The sequence below is a fragment of the Euprymna scolopes genome, chromosome 46 (genome assembly GCF_053919585.1).
Source record: "Euprymna scolopes isolate OS-2025 chromosome 46, ASM5391958v1, whole genome shotgun sequence".
Classification (NCBI taxonomy): domain Eukaryota; kingdom Metazoa; phylum Mollusca; class Cephalopoda; order Sepiida; family Sepiolidae; genus Euprymna; species Euprymna scolopes.
In genome coordinates this window covers 148674458-148694066 of record NC_136527.1, presented here as the reverse complement: position 1 = coordinate 148694066, position 19609 = coordinate 148674458, and the positions used below count along the sequence as shown (strand labels likewise).

At 36.4% G+C, this 19609-nt stretch overlaps 1 protein-coding gene across 1 annotated transcript in view; it reads left to right on the top strand.

The window, feature by feature from the left end:
- Nucleotides 1-18939, top strand: part of LOC145270290 (uncharacterized) — a 90545-nt gene extending 71606 nt beyond the window's left edge. Inside the window, exon 2 of the mRNA XM_080125934.1 lies at nt 15642-18939. Within this exon, the coding sequence (XP_079982060.1) occupies nt 17626-18936 (1311 nt within the window). The 5' untranslated portion in view covers nt 15642-17625 and the 3' untranslated portion in view covers nt 18937-18939. The remainder of the gene's footprint in view (nt 1-15641) is intronic.
- The last annotated feature ends 670 nt before the right edge of the window (nt 18940-19609 follow it).

Here is a 19609-nt window from a genome sequence, read left to right as displayed (position 1 = left end):
CTCTTGATCTGAAATGGAATACATACATCAGATCCGTTGCGAAGGCCGCTGGAAAAATGATGGGATCCTTCTATCAATCCTGTAGATATCTCACTACTGATGCAATTCTCTACCTATATAAGAGCCAAGCATGTCCAAGGATTGAGTACTGTTGCCACATCTGGGCAGGAGCTGCCAGAAAGGACTTATCTTGCCTTGATAGAGTTCAAAATAGACTTCGTAGCCTCGTAGGGGATGCCCTTTTCTCTTCCCTGCAACCTCTTTCTCACAGAAGAGATGTTGCGAGTTTGTCTCTGATGTATCGTTATTTTCATGGAAAGTGTTCGACTGAGCTTCAATCTATGGGTCCCCCCCTCGCCAAACTTTCACAAGAAACACTCGTCTAGCTGTAAACACTATCAATAATTCCCCCCACTCTTTATCTGTGCCTAAACCTAAACGTAGATTCCATGAACAAAGCTTCTTTCTTAGAACTGCACGCCTGTGGAATTGTCTTCTGTTTTCCTGCTTTCCGGCTGACTACAATATGGTTGTCTTCAAGTCTAACGTAAATAATTTCTTGATGAGCCGTTCCATATAAGTTATCAACTTTACCAAATTTTCATTACTAATGATTACTATATTGTCCCATTTCTACTGTACACTCTTTAACCCTTATCCTTGAGTGGCCTCTTGGCCTTGATAATGTGGTGATGCCTATGTAAAAAAAAAAACAAAAAAAAAGTACTCCAAAACTAGCAGATGTACCCAGCATTACCCAGGATTAAACGTAACGTTAAATTCCTTAAAAAGCAATGAAGTAAACAAAAACAGAAAGAAAGTTTTGTAATAAGTAAAAAAAAATATATATATATTTGAGCTGAAATCAAAACCAAAACCTAAAGACAATGAGTCAAGTATGATAACCATTAGGCCAGCTTGCCACAATCTTTAAAAAGTTTTTAATGCTCGTGAAACAGTTTATGAACAAATAAAAATCCAATGACCCCCCCCAGTAAAATTTTTACCTCTTAGCACCCTCCTTTTCCAGATAGAAAAAGTTTTTCACGTGTCTGAATACCCTATATAGAACATTTCAAGCCTGTAGATTGAAAATTTGTTGAGTATGTAGGTTGAGAAGTGTCCTCACACACATGCACACATTCTCAACATGATCTTTAGAAAGTGTTTTCAAACCTACTCATTCTTAACATAAATAAGCTGTTATCTTTCACGGCCACACATGTGCATTCGTGAAACAGTTGACAAACAGATAAAAATCTTATACCCCCCCCCCCCCCCGTACCAATTTTACCTCCTCAATTTTTTTCCGGATAAAAACCGATTAAAAAGTTTTCCACATGAATACTGTATATACCAAGTTTTAAAAATTTGTTCAAGCATCCTCACACACACACACACGTACACATACGCACACACATACGCATGATGATTGCAACGTCTTGTCAGACGAGTGCCACTCCCTCAGACACTTAAAGCCCATGAGCCCAAATGCCTGAGAGAGTATCTATACAAAGATGATGTTACAGAGTTTTAGCTTTGTACGACAGCTAAGTCTCTCTCTCAGTTCAAAATGTTGAGATCCAGCAACAAGCAAGAGCAAGATAGCCAGCAACAAGTTAAACTGCAGACCAGCTTAATGCGGGTACTGGTCTCCCACTTTATGGTTTTTTAAATCAGAGATTTGCTTTTCCTAGAAAGGTTGACTTCACCACGGCTTACGGAAGCCCTCTCCACCCCAACACATATGTATATACACACATAAATATACACGGTGCTAGATGGCTGTTGACCCCGAAAAAGGGTTCATTCGCCCTTTGGAAGGTCTTGTTTTTAATCCTTCAGAGAGACTAGCCGCCCTCCTCACCAAACAATTCTGGTGGGGGAACCAGTTTAGTCGCCGGTGACCAGACCATGAGGCAGGTAGTACTGGGTTACATGGTACCAGAAGCATATGACATGACCTGACCATACACACACACACTCCCACAATTATAGAACTATAGACTAGCATTCTAAATGAGGGATCTTCAACAGCAAGATGTCGGTCCATGTTACACTTGAACTTCTGCATGTCAGTACAGTTGGGAAAGCAGGAACCCGGAAGGGAATTCCAAAGTCTAGCAGTTCTGGGGAAGAAACTATTAGAGTAAAAGGCTCTCTTACATCTAGGAATCTCAATTGTGAAGGGGTGTGATTTTGCTACTTGTCGGGTTTGTCGGGGGTATTTATGTTGAGGGGGTACAAGTGCTTGCAGTTCGTCAGAGCATTCACCGTTAAAGTACTTGTAGAAAAGGCAGAGGGATGCTACATTTCGGCGATGGAACAGAGGCTGAAGCTTAGATGACAGTTCAGGACCTTTTGAACCTTGTCTAGGAGTGAGAGACTAGCAGCAGATGCACCAGCCCAAATATGACAAAACCTTATTCTTTAAATATTTATTTATAAATAAATAAATATTTAATACTAAAAAAATATAGCTACTCGTGCAGTTTACATGCTATTTTTTAGATAGTATCTTCTAGTTGAATTCAATTTTCACAGTATCTTTCGTTTATTAAATTGTTAATTGAAAGTACAGAATAGTTACAAAACACCCTCCCTATGTTAAGAATGGCTTTCTAAATAATATCAATACTATTTCAGCAAGGTACTTTCTCTGCATATGTACCATCTTTTGTTTATTAAATTGTTAGGTGAAAGTACAGAATAGTTACAAAACACTCTCCTCTCCCCATGTTAAGAATGGCTTTCTAAATAATGACATTATTATTTATTTAAATGTTTATTTATAAATAAATATCTAATACTAAAAAAACATAGTGTTCCTATTTACTTTGCCTCTCCACGAGGACAGAGTTAGACACCAGGGTCGTTTTTTAACGTGGAGAAAAGGAACAAAAATAAAAATTGTCACAGTCATGAAGGAGTTCTCCTCCACTTACAGGAAACAAACAATTGAAGTGCAGCATCTGAAGAACAGATACTACACTTTGATCTTGGCCAGAAAATATAGTTGCTCGTGCAGTTTACATGTTATTTTTTAGATACTATTTTTAAGCTGAATTCAATTTTCACAGTATCTTCCGTTTATTAAATTGTTAGTTGAAAAAACAGAATAATTACAAAACACCTTCCCCCCTCCCCATGTTGAGAATGGCTTTCTAAGTAACGGTATTATTTCAGCACGGTACTTTCTCTGCATACGTACCATTTCTTTATTTATTAAATTGTTAGATGAAAGTACAGAATAATTACAAAACACCCTATTTTAAAGGAATGGGGTTTTGGAAAATCAGTTCCTTTTTGGTTATTTTTTTTTTGTTTTTACTTTTACAGCAAGTCAACAACATTCACTGTTTAATTGACGACTTGAATAGGTTTTCAGGTATGCTGAAAACGAATATCACATTTACATTTTGAGCAAACAAGTAGTTTTCTGGATATTAAGAGCTTTATTATCCAATTAATTATCCCTTATGTTTTCACTGCCAACCATGATTTTTCCCCGACTAAACAAGTACTACCACACATGCATGGTATAAAACAACCTCTCCCCATGTTAAGAATGGCGACAGCCACTGAAATTCATTAATATATTATAAAAAAAATGTCTTTGCACCCAGAAAATTATTTTTATGCGTTACAAGTTGTATGTGATATTCGTTTTCAGCATACCTAAAAACCTTTAAAGGCGTAAATTTAAGGGTGAGTTGTTGAGTTGCAGTTAAAGTAAAAACTTTTTTTTTTTACATAGGCGGCACCACTTATCAAGGCCGATAGGCCACTCAAGGATAAGGGTTAAAGAGGGTAGAGTAGTCAAAAGGACAATATAGTAATCGATAGTAATGAAATTTTGGTAAATTTGTTAACTTAAGTGGAACGGCTCATCAGAAACTTGTTCACGTTGGACTTGAAGACAACCATATTATAGACAGCTGGAAAGCAGGAAAACGGAAGACAATTCCACAGGCGTGCTGTTCTAAGAAAGAAGCTTTGATCATGGAATCTATATTTTTTTTTTTTAAATTTTACATGGAGTTCACCACTTATCAAGGCCCAATGGCCACTCAGGGATAAGGGTTATTGTGTGTACAGTAATCAAAGGGATAGTGTAGCAATAGTATTGGAGAATTGGTAAGGTGTCATTACTTGGGGGGGTGGCGGTTCATCAGGAATTTGTTTGTGTTGGACTTAAAGACATCCAGGTTGAAGTCGGGAGGGAAACAGGCAAACAGAACAGCGTTCCACAGGCGTGCAGTTCTAAGAAAGAAGCTTTGTTCATGGAATCTACATTTTGATTTAGGCACAGATAGGGAGTGGGGAAAATTATTGACGGTGGTTTCAGCTAGTCGGGTGTTTTTTGAGAAAGATTGGCGAGGGGAGACCAGAGAATGGAGCTCAGACGAGCACCTGCCATGGAAATAACGATAGAACAATGACAGGCTTGCTACGTCTCTTCTGTGGGAAAGAGGTTGTAGGGAAGAGAAAAGGGCATCCCCCACCAAGCCACGAAGTCTATTTTGTACTCTGTCAAAGCAGGATAGGCTGTTTTTTGCAACCCCCGCCCAGATGTGGCAGCAGTACTCCATCTTTGGACGTACTTGGCTCTTATATAGATAGAGAATTGCATCATTAGTGAGATATCTTCTGGAGCGGTAGAAGGATCCCACCATTTTCCCAGCGACCTTGGCCACAGACTTGAATGTATGTGTTCTATTTAAGATCAGGTGTAAAGGTCAAACCCAGGAGCTTATCAAATCCTGGGGCCTCCCTTAGACGAGAGCCATGCATTTCAATTGATGCCAGATGGGGATCAGAGCGTTTATGATGAAGAGATAGGAGCTTGGTCTTAGATGCATTAAAGGTAACCAGCCACCTCTTTCCCCAGTTTAGGTTTAGGCACAGATAAAGAGTGGGGGTAATTATTGATAGTGTTTTCAGCTAGTCGAGTGTTTCTTGTGAAAGTTTGGCGAGGGGGGACCATAGATTGAAGCTCAGTCAAACACTTTCCATGAAAATAATGATAAAGCAGAGACAAACTCGCAACATCTCTTCTGTGAGACAGAGGTTTCAGCGAAGCGAAAAGGACATCTCCCACCAGGCCACAAAGTCTATTTTGAATCCTATCAAGGCAGGACAAGTCTTTTACAATATTTTTTTCTGAACGAAAAAAAAAAAAGACCACTATTTTCACACATTTCCAAAGGAAATTTTCCTGGTTATTTTTACGTTTTCCATAGAAGCTCCATTGATGGACCGGATTTGACCCACGGGCCGTAGTTTGGAAACCCCTGCTCCAGGTTATTGTAAATATCAATTTTGAGTAAAGTAGTCGCTTTTGTTTTACGTTATGTATTTTACTCTCTCTACATCTACCTACCTACATATATGTGTTGTTATTATTGTTATTGTTATAATTACTATTACTAGCGGGACGTGTGAAAATTCCACAGTGGACTCTTTCATATGTAATATATTGAGAAGATGCTACGTAACATAATAGGGATGTGACGTATAATTTACAGTCTTCGATTGTGTTATATTCGTTATAGAAGTTACTCTTTTTTTGCCCTCAGCTAGCCAAAGTTGATGCATATCAGCTAACAAGAACTGCTTGAGTGTCATGTTCTTGCTATAGAGTCAATCATAATGCCATGTATGTATATATATATGCATATATATATATATATATATATATATATATATATATATAAAATGGGTTAAGAAATTCCAACGAAAGAAAGATGTATATTTAAATAAGGGAATAGTCACCAACAATGTGTATTTTTTAACATTATTTTATTATTCCATGTCTTGGTTTTTCATTGAAGGAAAAATCACAATACTAAAATCCAAGAATCCAAAAAAATAAATATCAAAATAGAATGAAAGCACCCCTACCCTTATTTCAGAAGAGCTTGTCCCCCGCCTCCCCACACATACACACTAGTAACGACCTCGGATCACAGCCGCCTTCCTAAGGAAGCAAATAACCCCAAAATACTATAAAATAATATACACATTCCCAAACCAATAAAAGCAAACACACACATGCACACACACGCGCATACACACACACACACACACACACACACACACACACACACACACACACACACACACACCACACACCCTAAAGGAAAAGAAAAAAAACATTAGGAGAAAGAGATAGCGACTACAGCCAGGTCAATGGTCTCCCTCACAAGCCCAATAAAAGAGCAATACAAATTCAGCATACCAATGAATAATAAACACTTACAAGCCTCCACCCCTTGGAAAAACTTCAAATTAACTACGAAAATCGCCATTTTTACATCTCCACACATTTGAAAATAATTTCTGACGAGGACGCATCACAGAACGTCTGAAATGCGCGTAGAAACGATTTCAATGACTTAAAAACATTATTACAATGATCCAAACATAATTCTCAATGAAAAACCAAGACACGGAATAATAAAATAATGTTAAAAAATACACATTGTTGGTGACTACTCCCTTATTTAAATATATATATATATATATATATAAAATAAAAATTACAATTAAATTTACCAAAATGATCCAAGATGGTAAAATTAAAGTATATTATAAATATTAAAGAATTAATATTTATAAAGTTATCTCAGCCAGATGTAAAAGCTCGATAAAACCAAATAGGAAATAGAGCTTATAATACGAGCAAACAGTTAATAAAAATGTTAAAAAACACTTTGAAATGAGTTAAAAACATATTTAATCTGAAAAGGAAACACTAGATAAGTGGATAGTCCTTAATCCGCGGAGTTTCGAAGAAATACTTTCCTTCTCATCAGAGGCTAGGAATTAGCAAAATGCGGGATCGGATTTTGCATACAAAAGTATTTGATGAAACAACAAATAAGTCAAAGATCTTACTTGATAACAAAAAAAGTGAAGCAGAGGGAATATGGTAAAGAAAAAGGTGATTACACGTGAATGGATAGTCTGGTGAAAGGTAAATAATCCAATGACGGTATAATCCAAAAATATAACTCCAAGAAAGTTAATTGAGTTTCCATTTGCACAAGTAAAATCCAAGGAAATCACGTAATTGGAAGAAGGTAGTCCATAATAATCCAAAGGCCAAAATCCATGGAATAATTCAGAAATATGTACAAAGAAAAGAAAAGGGGAAAATTCCAATAATATTAATAAAAGAAAAATTAGATATGCTTTTCACACGACTGTATTTTATATATATATATATATATATATATATATATATATATATATATATATATATATATATATAATCAATAAAAAAGAAAATGAAGGTATAAAAAATATATGGTAATATATATAGAGTTATTCATTTATTCAATAAGGGTATAAATCAATTGGGGGTTTAGAGTAAGTGAGAACTCTTTATACCATGGCATTGGTTCCTACTGGCTAACAAGAACTGGCCTATGCATCAGGTGCGCTAGCAAGCCAAATTACAATGCAACGATAATGAAAATAAACAAGTCTTTCATAAGTAATATATATTGATGCTGGCATTCAGTGGATGTTCAGCATAAATTTAATTTTTTACCTTTTAAATCGTAACTATATATTGGTACAATATGATATTTAATAATTGACTATAATAATAAATACAAAATCTGTTTAAATTTAAATCTCATATTTAAGTGTGTGTATATATATATATATATATATATATATATATATACACACACACACACACACACACACACATATATATATAATATATATATATGAATGTATGTATACTTGCCCTACAAGTATACATATATACGTATATATATAATATATATATACGTATGTATACATAAATACATATATATATATGTGTGTTATAATTATTAGATCGCTCTGGACGGATATTACGATATTTAAAAATAAATGTTTAAATTTCAACGATATTTCTCACGGTTGAGGTTAGCGTGAGGTTTGTTCTTTTCTAAGCTGGTTTCAAATCTCCCGTCGGCAGTAATTGTGTCACCCTGCACTGATGATTCTCGAAAAGATGAAACACTGTAATAATTATATATATATATATATATATATATATATATATATATATATATATATATTATTATTACCGTTTTGTTGTTTGCATGCATAACTAAGCAGATAAAAACCGGTAATAAAAATGTATATATTTTTGCTCTACAGTAGTATTGAGTACTTTTTCCGTTTTTTTACTACTTACTATTGGACTATATATATATATAAAGCTGAATGTGTGCGTGTGTGTGTCTGGTCACAAATAGGCTCCTATATGGTTGGCTATTATAGAAAACTGATTACATATAATGATAGAAGATGTATCGAGACACAGGAATGGGTATGTTTGATCCTGCAGAACGGTGGTTCATTAAAAATTGTGGGGTCTGCGTTCGCGCCTGGTCAACAAAGTATGGGGTCCTGGATATGACCTAAAACTATATCTGATATTGAGGCCCCACCTTGCGGCCCTTGGGGAGTGTGGAGCCACCCTTTAATTGCCATTGCTCCCAAGTCCACTCTGACCCAGAGTGGTAGTACCTGTTAGGGTCCCAACTATGGGTTAAATAGAATCCGACTTAAAAAACAAATATATTCCATTAAAAATCGTTCCTCAAAATAACTAGATTCGGCATTAAATAACCTGAAAAAGGTTGATATGCCGTAAAACAAACCTACCAACTACCAATAAAGTATGGAAATAAAAAATTTAAAAATTTAAAAAAAAAAACGTTTACAAGTGTTTTTGATATATATGGTTTACTATTATAGAAAACTGATCACATATAATGATAGAAGATGTATCGAGACACAGGAGTGGGTATGTTTGATCTGGCATAATGATGATTCATTAAAATTGTGGGGTCTGCATACGTGCCTGGTCCACAAAGTATGGAAATAAAAAATTTAAAAATTAAAAAAAAACTTTTACAAGTGTTTTTGATATAGATGTACATAATATTACTTTGATAAGTATATTTTAACTTAAATAGGGATGGTATAATAAAATTGTGGGGTCTGCGTTCACGCCTGGCCTCCATAGAATGGAAATAGGCACAAACTTTAATAAAGATTTTTCATATCTATCTGCGTGAATATACTTTGATAATTATGTTTCAGTTTGAAGAGATATGGTATAATAAAATTATGGGGTGTTCGTTCGCACATGACCTCCATAAAATGGAAATATGTCACAAAGTTTAACAAGGTTTTTTAATATAGATCCACAGAATATTGTGATAAGTGTTTCAGTGTGAACAGGTATGGTATAATAAATTATGGAGTTTATCTATTTTATTTTTACTTTCATCATATTTTGCTTTGGTTTTGATACCCCCAAATTCGAAGCTATCTCTTTACAACCCTTCCCTTTCATAACCTATCATACTTTCATAAATCAGAGTCCATTTTCTGTAGGCTGATTTTGAACCCTGTCAACGACGGATACTTTTGCTAGTATATATATATATATATATATATATATATATATATATATATATATATATATATATATAATATGTGTATATATATATATATATATATATATATAATATGTGTATATATATATATATATAATATATATATATATATATATATATATATATATATATATTTTAAGCCAAAAACAATGCGGAGGAAGACCGGAAAAGATGAAGTAAAAAAGAAAAACGAACAGATGTAGACGAGTATGGTTGAGTAGTTTTACTTATATATTTATTACATTATTTCTGTTGTAAGCGTTTGTTATATATTTATATATATGTAATTTTATATTTTTTATATTTATATATATATATATATATATATATATATATATATATATATATACATTTTGATTCAGCCAAGGAAGGCATATTGCTCCTAAGGTGCAAAGAGCTACTGTGATAGGGCTCTTATTTATAGGTGTCAACCTATGAATAAGGGCCCTATCACAGTAGCTTTTTACTTGTGCAGCAAAACGTTTATAACATTAAATTTAAATTTCTGGCTAGAGGAACAGGAATCAGAGGGAATTTCAAAAGCATTTTGCTTTTCCCCATCGAAACAAGGCACAGCGCCACTTGGATGTAAGCGGCTACTATCTGGGACAAAATTTGCAGGGATACTTTGTGGGAAGTTGAGCAGCAAGATGTCTGTGCACATTTGAACTTCTGTATGTCAGTACAGTCGAGAAAGGAGGGCCCCAGGAGGAAATTCCAAAAGTTAGCAGTTTGAGTGAAGAGACTATTTGATTAGAAGGCTTTCCTTACAGGATACTCACAGGCATAAGTAACCCTCTAGCATGGTAGAGAGAGAGAGAGAGAGCCCACCTTCTTCACAGCAGTCTGGGCAATGTCTTCAATGTAAATGTTCCAATTCATGTTCCCTGTGAACGTTATGCCAAAGAGTTTGAACGAAGTACTTTCAGGAAACGTAGCATTAGCCGTAGCTATTGGTGGTTGAGAAGGTTTCTTGTAATTATTAAAGGAAACGAGCTTAGTCTTTGTAGCATTGAATGTTAGCATCCATTTTCGTCCCCATTCCACTACAGACTGGAGATCTTCTAGGGTTTCTGCCATTCATTCGCTTTCCCCTTGTGCCTGTTATAGAGTCTCGTGTCATCATAATAATACCCGTCTCAGAGATTGTTATCAGGGAGGTCATTTATGAACATCAGGAACAATAAAGATCCACGGATTGACCCCTGAAGCACTCCTGCATTTATATCATATTCTTTGAACATACGATGATTGAGAAAAACCTGGATTCTTCTCTTATTTCAGAAGGATTTAATTATGATTTGTCCAGACACACCAGCCCAGTCAATTCATATGATTTTTGGAATATGACATTTCGTTCTGTGATGAGTAGGTACATTATAAAGATTTTTTTGTATTTTTTTTTTTAATAAATGTCATTTGAAATAAGTTCCGAATTGTCTCAGTTTAGAATGATTGTGTTTCACTGACCGAGAGCAGAAAAGACAAAGTGTAATATCGGAACGATACAACACTTTGAATTTTTTTGTCTGTTATATTTACAACTAGCGGGGGTACCCGGCGTTGCCCGAGTGTTTGTTTCCGGGACGGGGGGGAGTTTTAAATAATGTTATGGTAGGTAAGTAGGAAGGATCAAACCCGGAGTCATGAGTAAAAGTAGGAAAATAAAGTGTGAAAAAAAACAAAAAAAACATCTGCAACGTTAACAGTTCGGCCACCAAGAAAAGTCCATTCCAGTTGTTTAGGGAAAAAAAACAAAAAAAAAACGACTACGGTAGGTCGGCGCGAACGTGAAAATATAATGTGAATTGTCCAGCACGCTAACCACTACGCCACAGAGCACTGCAGCTTAGTTTAGTGATTTTAAATAACTTGACATGAAAGAACTACGAAGCCAAACCGGTGTTCTCTTCTCAACTGTTCCTTGTGAACGATCCACAAGCGGTGTTAAGTGGTGGCAGGGGGAGGAGGAATTTATTAGAGAGAAAATATTTTACCACTTCCATTGACCTTAACCGATTTTGGCCATGACTTCTCAGCAGAAAATGTATAGAAATCTAAGATTATCGAGGAATTTGAGAAATAATAAGCCTATAACACACCTCAGATATTGTTCTGCCATTTGTGCATATTATATTTGCATGAAATATCTTGATTTTTAATCCTATTAAGGTCAAAATCCGATGGGAAAAAATGAGTTCATTTTATTTATATAGAGATTTAGGCACAAGGCCATAAAAAATGTGGTCCTCTATCTTACTCTTTTACTTAGTGGTTAGAATCACTACAGTCACCTAGGGGCATCCCACTTTACGCACACACACACACACACACACACACACACACACACACACGAAGTGCCTCCAATAAGTTTCCAGATTTTTCTGATCTCGGTCATGCTAGTGTTACTTACCCTGTGAGTATCCTGTACCTCTACAAGGCCACCATTCACTTTTTACTTGAATAGTTTCTTCCCGAAAAGCAGCAAAGTCCCACCCCTACACAGTAGAAACCCCTAGATGTAAGGAAGCCTTCTACTCTAATAGTTTCTTCCCCTGCTAACGTTAGAATTCCCTTCCAGATTTTGCTGCCCTGACTGTACTGACACGCAGAAGTTCAAGTGTAATGTAAACAGACACCTTGCTGCTCAACTCCCTACATAAGTTGGATGATGGTGAAAGATTTTTAAGCGGTGTTAAAAAAAAACTTATGTACTCACCCGGTGTACACTTTTTCTTTCCGAGTTCACAGCCTTCTCTTTTCAAACGCTGAATTTATTTTCTCTGACCTCACGCCAGCTGTATATTTTATTTATTTATTTTTTTTTTTACATTTTCACCCCAAACAAGGCGCATTGCCACTTTGATGTAGGGGGCTACTATCAGGGGCAGCAACTACTGGGGCACTATGTAGGGATTTGGGCAGCAAGATGTCGGTTCACGTTGCACTTGAACTTCTGCATGTCAGTACAGTTGGGAATGGAATTCCAGAGTCTAGCAGTTCTGGGGAAGAAATTACTGAGTAAAAGGCTCTCTTGCATCTAGGGATCTCTACTGTGAAAGGGTGGGATTTAGCTGCTTGTCGGGTTTGTCGGGGGTATTTACGTCGTGGGGGGCACAAGTGTCTACAGTTCGTCAGAGCATTCACCATTAAAATACTTGTAGAACAGGCAGAGGGTTGCAACGTTTTGTCGATGAGGCAGAGGCTGAAGCTTAGCTGCCAGTTCAGGACCTATCAGATTGACGACTCTCTTTTGAACCTTGTCTAGGAGCGAGAGACTAGCAGCAGATGCACCAGCCCAAATGTGACAGCAATACTCCATACATGGGCGAATGGTGGCCTTATAGAGGTACAGGATACTTTCAGGTGTCAGTAGTTTTCTAGCAAGGTAGAGAGAACCTACCTTCTTCGCAGCGGCCCTGGCAATGTTTTCAATGTAATTGTTCCAACTCATGTTTCCTGTGAACATTAGGCCAAGCAGTTTAAAAGATGTACTCTCAGATAGGGAGTCACTGGCCATTGTTATTGGTGGCAGAGAAGGTTTCTTGTAATTATTGAAGGAAATCAGTTTAGTCTTGGCAGCATTGAATGTGACCATCCATTTTTGTCCCCATTCCACTACAGATGGGAGGTCATACTCTAGTGTTTTTGCCACTTCTTTAGTTATGTGTTCATTTGTTTTCCTGCCATGCCTGTTATAGAGTGTGGTGTCATCAGCATATATACCCATCTCAGAGGCAGTTTTGTCGGGGAGGTCATTAATAAATATTAGGAACAATAGAGGTCCAAGGATAGACCCCTGGGGCACTCCCGCATTTATATCATATTGTTTAGATGTACGACCGTCGAGGACAACCTGGATTTTTCTCTTATCTAAGAAGGATTTAATTATGTTAAGTATTCTACCAGTGATACCATATGATTTAATTTTCCTGAGGAGACCCTTATGCCATACCCTGTCAAAAGCCTTAGATATATCTAGAGCTACCGCTCTGCCCTCTCCCGCTTTGTCCAGTGAATGGTATATACATTCAGAGATTACAGTGAGGATGTCTGCTGTGGAACGGGCTTATCTAAATCCATATTGTTGGTCAGTCAGAAGTTTAGCATCTGTAAGGTGACTGACTAGAGCATGGTTAATTATGGTCTCAAATATTTTGGCGAAAAGTGGGAGGAGGTTAATGGGGCAATAATTTGATGGATCAGTTCTTTCACCAGAATTCTTGAATACTGGTACCACAGAAGCAGTTTTCCAACAGCCCAGAAAGCATGATTCATTAAGGCATTTGTTGTAGAGTTTGGAGAGAACTGTAGCTACTTTGGCTGAGCAATTTTTTAATGGCACAGCTGGGATGAGATCAGGTCCACATGCTTTTGAGGTGTCAAGGTTTTTTATGATAGCATGCACCTGAGCAGGGGTGATTTTTAGATCGTCTAGCGTGGCGTCTGTCCGCAAAGGAAAGTAGGCAGGGAGTAGTTGGAAGGGTCCAGTGTGGAGTTGGAGACAAGCATAATAGCCTTGTCGGTTGTTGAGCAAACAACCTCGTGATTGTTGGTTAGTGGGGGAATTGTTGATTGCCCGTTATTTACTACACTGTTGTAGATTTTCCAGAAGTCACAATTTCCTAATTTTTGTGCTTCGATGCATTTTTTAGTGGTTTCAGTAAATTCTCTCTTAGCTGTCGCTATTTCTTTCTTAACGTTACTTCTAGCTTCTATATACTTCTGTCTGTTTGAACTGGACTTATGTCGGTTAAATCTGCAGTATGCATGCTGCCTTTGAGCAATGGCAGTTGCGCAAGTAGAAGTAAACCATTGGGAAGAGTGGGGCTTGCTATACAATTTCCGCATGGGAACATGTGCTTCAATTGCTGTTTTGAACCATTCAGTGGTCTCATTTGTGCACTGTTCAGCAGGAAGAGAAAAAATATTTCCCCATGGGGCATCTCTGATGGCTTCCTAGTCAGCCTTTTTATAATATCTCATTGTTTTGAGCACTGGCTCTTCAGTTTTGGGTTTGGGTGATTTCGACCATTATCACTGCATGATCAGCGTTCCCGAGTGGGCTGTCAGCATTTGTAATACAATCCTCGGGAACTGTGATCGTCAGAAACAGATCTAGAAGTGATGCGTGAGCCATTTCTCACCTGCATCTTTACTCGTCTGTTCTCCTTGACGTCGACTTTGTTTTCTCTCTGTTGCATTTTTTCTCCTTTTTTTTCTTCTCCTTCTTCCCCGCACACAGTTCCTAATTTGCATATGTGGTTTTTTGACTACTGCTGCTTATCTCTTCGCAGACCAGCTATTCTTTGCTGCAGCTGATACTTTGCCACAAGCTCACATGCAAAAATATCTTACAAAACTAAAATTGAAATGAATGGCTCTTATTTTGGGGAGATCCAATGTTTTGACAAGCTTCTGGGTCTGACCTTTACTCCTGATCTGAAATGAAACACGTACATCAAATCTGTTGCCAAGGCTGCTGGAAAAATCGTAGAATCGTTCTACCACTCCATTAAATATCTCAGTGCTGATGCAATTCTCTACAGGATGTAGTACTGTTGTCATATCTGAGCAGGAGCTGCTAGAAAGACCTTATCCTGCCTTGAAAGAGTTCAAAATAGACTTTGTAGCCTAATAGGTGATGCCCTTTTCTCTTCCCTGCAACCTCACAGAAGAGATGCTGCAAGCCTGTTTCTGCTTTATCATTATTTTCATGGCAAGTGCTCATCTGAGCTTTGATCTATGGTCCTCCCCTGGCCTGACTTTCACGAAAAACACTTGTCTAGCTGAAAACACTATCAATAATTTCTTCCACTCTTTATCTAACGTAGATTCCATCAACAAAGCTTCTTTCTTAGAACTGCACACCTGTAAAACTCTTTTTCATTTTCCTGCTTTCCAACTGACTACAATTATGGTCGTCTTCAAGTCCAATGTAAACAAATTCTTGATGAGCTGTTCCCCTTAAGTAATCCAATTTACCAAATTTCCACTACTAACGATTACTACAATATTGTCCCATTGACTACTGTACACTCATTAACTCTTATCCTCGAGTGGTTTCAGGTCTTGATGAGTGGTGACTCCTTTGGAAAAAAAACAAAAACAAAAGAAAACTAAAGTATGTATTTTTGCTATTTATAATGTTTATTTTTTTATTTGCAGATTTTAAAAACGTGTGACGACATTTTCATCTTGCATCAGCTGAACCATTTCCTTCCAGTAAATTCACGAAATGGAGGTCAACCAAGTATGGCGGTCGATTGCTATGGTTGAGATAGACAACAGTCAGTTTTGATTAAATAAATACCCTGTACCTTCACAAAGCGATCATTCACCTATGCATGGAGTGTTTTTACCACATCTGGGCTGGTGCATCTACCGCTAGTCTCTCCTTCGTACATAGGCCCCCAAAAAGAGTCTCCAATCTAATAGGTTCTGTGCATCAACTAAGCTCCGACTCCTGTCTAAACGTGGCTCAATAATCGATTCTGCAACCCGTTTTAATGTTCTACGGCCATATTGTCGCTGGAGAATTCAGTTTGTAAAAATATTTTAGATTTTAGAGGAGGGATCAGTTTTGTATATAAAGTCAACGTAAAATGATGTACAGTTTAATGAACAATTTAAGTGGGGGATCATTTTTCCTTATAAAAGTAATTTAAACTGATCACCCATTTATTGGCCACTACCATTTCTTTTTTTTTTCTTTCTACCACTTATGCATGACCGATTTGACAAATTTATTTTTGTACACATTTCCCACGAATGTCACCGGAGATTTCCATTTCCTAAGCCAGTAGTTTAGATTTTAAAGTAGGGGATCACTTTCCCAAGTAAAAGTAATGTAAAATGATCACCCATTTATTGGCCACCACCCATTTTTCAAAAACAAAAAAATTATTTTTTTAATTTGTTGCTTTTAACAAAAGTAACAATTTTTTGGAGCGAGGAGGATGTTTTTATTCACCATTTTTTTTTTTTATTACAAAACCTAAGTGAACACCGAATGCATTAGTTTACCCAAGTTGAGTTGGAGACAATTTTTGCTGACCATTGTTTATAAATTTCTATATATATAATTAGTATTTTTTTTAGGAACACTCATTTAAATGTATGCAATCTGGCAATTAATGTGCATAAACATTTAAGCATGCCGGAAACAATGCCTAAATAAACCCTGAACGCACTAGTCTACCCAAGTTGAATTGATTTTACTGACTGAAACAAACGGAGTAAAAATTAACTTTTTTTTTTAATATTTTAACTTATTGAAATCTTCAAGCTGCGGTCATCCAGAACAATCAATTAAGACCCTTTTTATTAAAAAGAAAAACAAATTTGTGAAAAAAAAAAAATTGCAATGAAAAAATGTTTAAATTTTACAAAAAGTCATTGAGTCAGAAAACGGTCTAAAAATTTGTACAATACTTATTAAAATTTAAATCTAATTCAATTAAGATCTTTTACCAAAAAAGAAAAACAAAGTTTTAAAAATACAAAAATTGTTGAAAAAAAAATATATTCAACCATGACAAAATATAAACCATTGAATTCAAAAAACGTTTAAACAATTGTACAATACTTATTCAATTTAAAGTCTAAGAAAATATCTTAATTGTATTAAAGAAAAACAAATTCATATTTTGGCTTATATTCAAACTGTTAAAAACACTTTTATCGAAAAGCGAAACAAATTTGTGAAAAAAGAAAAAATTATTGCATTGAAAAAATATTCTATCATGACAAAAATATAAACCATTGAAAAAAAACAAATTTTTGCATTGAAAAAATATTCTATCATGACAAAAATATAAACCATTAAAAAAAAACAAATTTTTGAAAAAAAAAGTCTTTTTAATTTTCAGGAAAAAATATTCAACCATGACAAAAAATAAAGACCATTAAAAAAAGCTTTAAAACTTTTCGATAATACTTATTATATTTTAAGTCTAATTCAATTAAGATCATTTCTTCAGAAAAGAAAAACAAATTTTGGAAAATAAAAAGGTTGTTACAAAAAAAAAATATTCAACCATGACAAAAAATATAAATCATTGAATCCAACAAAAAGTTTAAAACTTTCTACAAGACTTAAGTTTTGAGTTCAATTTCGGTTTCTTCAAATAACACAAAACAAAATTGCAGAATGGAATCCGCGGATGAAACAAATACTAAACTCAATGGCAAATCCCCTAGCCCAGTACGGAGCACACGTCCGAAACGAAGCGTGCGGCTGACCGTGAAACCAAAATGCTTCCGCTGTGACAAGTGCAAGTGTGAGTTTTCCGACCAAACCAACCTGGACTACCACGTGAGCATCCATGCAACGGACAAACCATTCCACTGCGAGACGTGCCAGTTGTTATTTTCAAAGCGCGCGAGTCTGAAAGCCCATGTCCGAACGCATTCTGCTGCAGCCTCCGCCGCAAAGAAGAAGGTGTTTAAGTGCGATAACTGTGGTTCAAAGTTCACGACAAGTTCACACCTGAAGAGACATACCAGGACTCACACAGGAGAAAAACCCTTTGTCTGTGACGTGTGTGGGTCAAAGTTCACCCAGAATTCGCATCTTAAATCGCACGCTCGGAAGCACACGACTGATAAGTTGTTTGCTTGTAAGAACTGCCCGTCGAAGTTTAGTCGCGGCTCGGACCTGAAAGCTCATGTTCGGAGCCATGTTGTCGAGAAGACTTTAAAGTGCGATTCTTGCGACGCGAAATTCTCAAAGAAGTCACATCTGGTGCGACACAAGAGGAAGCACAGTGGTGAGCGGCCATTTCACTGCGATCAGTGTGCGGCCGCGTTTCCGGAGAACTACATGCTCAAGCGTCACATGCGACGCCACAGTGGGGAGAAATTGTTTCACTGCGACATCTGCGGTTCCAAGTTTCTCGAAAAGCTGTACCTCAAACGGCACATGTACACACACAGCACTGAAAAGCCGTTCCACTGCGACACCTGTGGGTCTAATTTCTCGCAGAAAATCTACCTGAAGAGCCACATGCTTGTTCACAACGGCGAGAAGCGATACCAGTGCGAGATGTGCGACTCCAAATTCCTCCGACGCCAGCATCTCACCATCCACATCCGCAAACACACAGGTGAGCGCCCGCATCAGTGCACCATCTGCCTGTCAAAGTTCCTGACGAGCTCGAATCTTAAGACCCACCTTAGGACCCACACTGGCGAAAAGCCGTATCACTGTGACACGTGCGGTTCGAACTTCTCTGAGAATTCAACACTGAAAGACCACATGAGAACTCACACGGGCGAAAAGCCTTTTTGGTGTTCGATCTGTGGCTCGAGTTTCATCAAGAATTCAAATTTGAAAAGTCACATGCGAAAACACACCGGGGAGAAACCTTTTCATTGCAATATTTGTGCGTCGGATTTTTCACAAAGTTCGAGTTTGAAAAAACATATGCAAACACACTTGAATAAATATCAACCATTGTGAAAAGCGTTTGAAACAATCTTGTATATGTAGATATGCACACATGCATATATATATATATATATATATATACACACACACACACACATCTATTGTGAAGAATGTTTGAAAAAGCAACCTTGTATATGCACATATATATACAAAAGATAAGTATATACACACACACACACATATATATATATATACTTGTTTATTGTTAAATAAACATGTTTACATCCCGCTGCTACAAACAGCCATTTGTTTGATTGAAACAAATGGCTGTTTGTAGCAGCGGGATATAAACATGTTTATTTAACAATAAACAAATATTATTAGCTCTTTTTATTGAGCACTATTTAACAACCTCGTTGAATTCATTAGTCTATTACTTTTGAATAACAAAAACCCGAGTATATATATATATATATATATATATATATATATATATATATATATATAGACATACATATATATATGCACACACATATATATACATATATATATACACACATGCATATATATATACACACACATATATAAACATACACATATATATATACATATGTATACACACACACATATATATATATACACACACACATATATATACATATACACAGACGGCAAAAAGAAAGTCCGCACTTGTAATTCTTTTCAAAAACTGCAAATTTAAGCTAAATTTAATGTAACTGTTTAA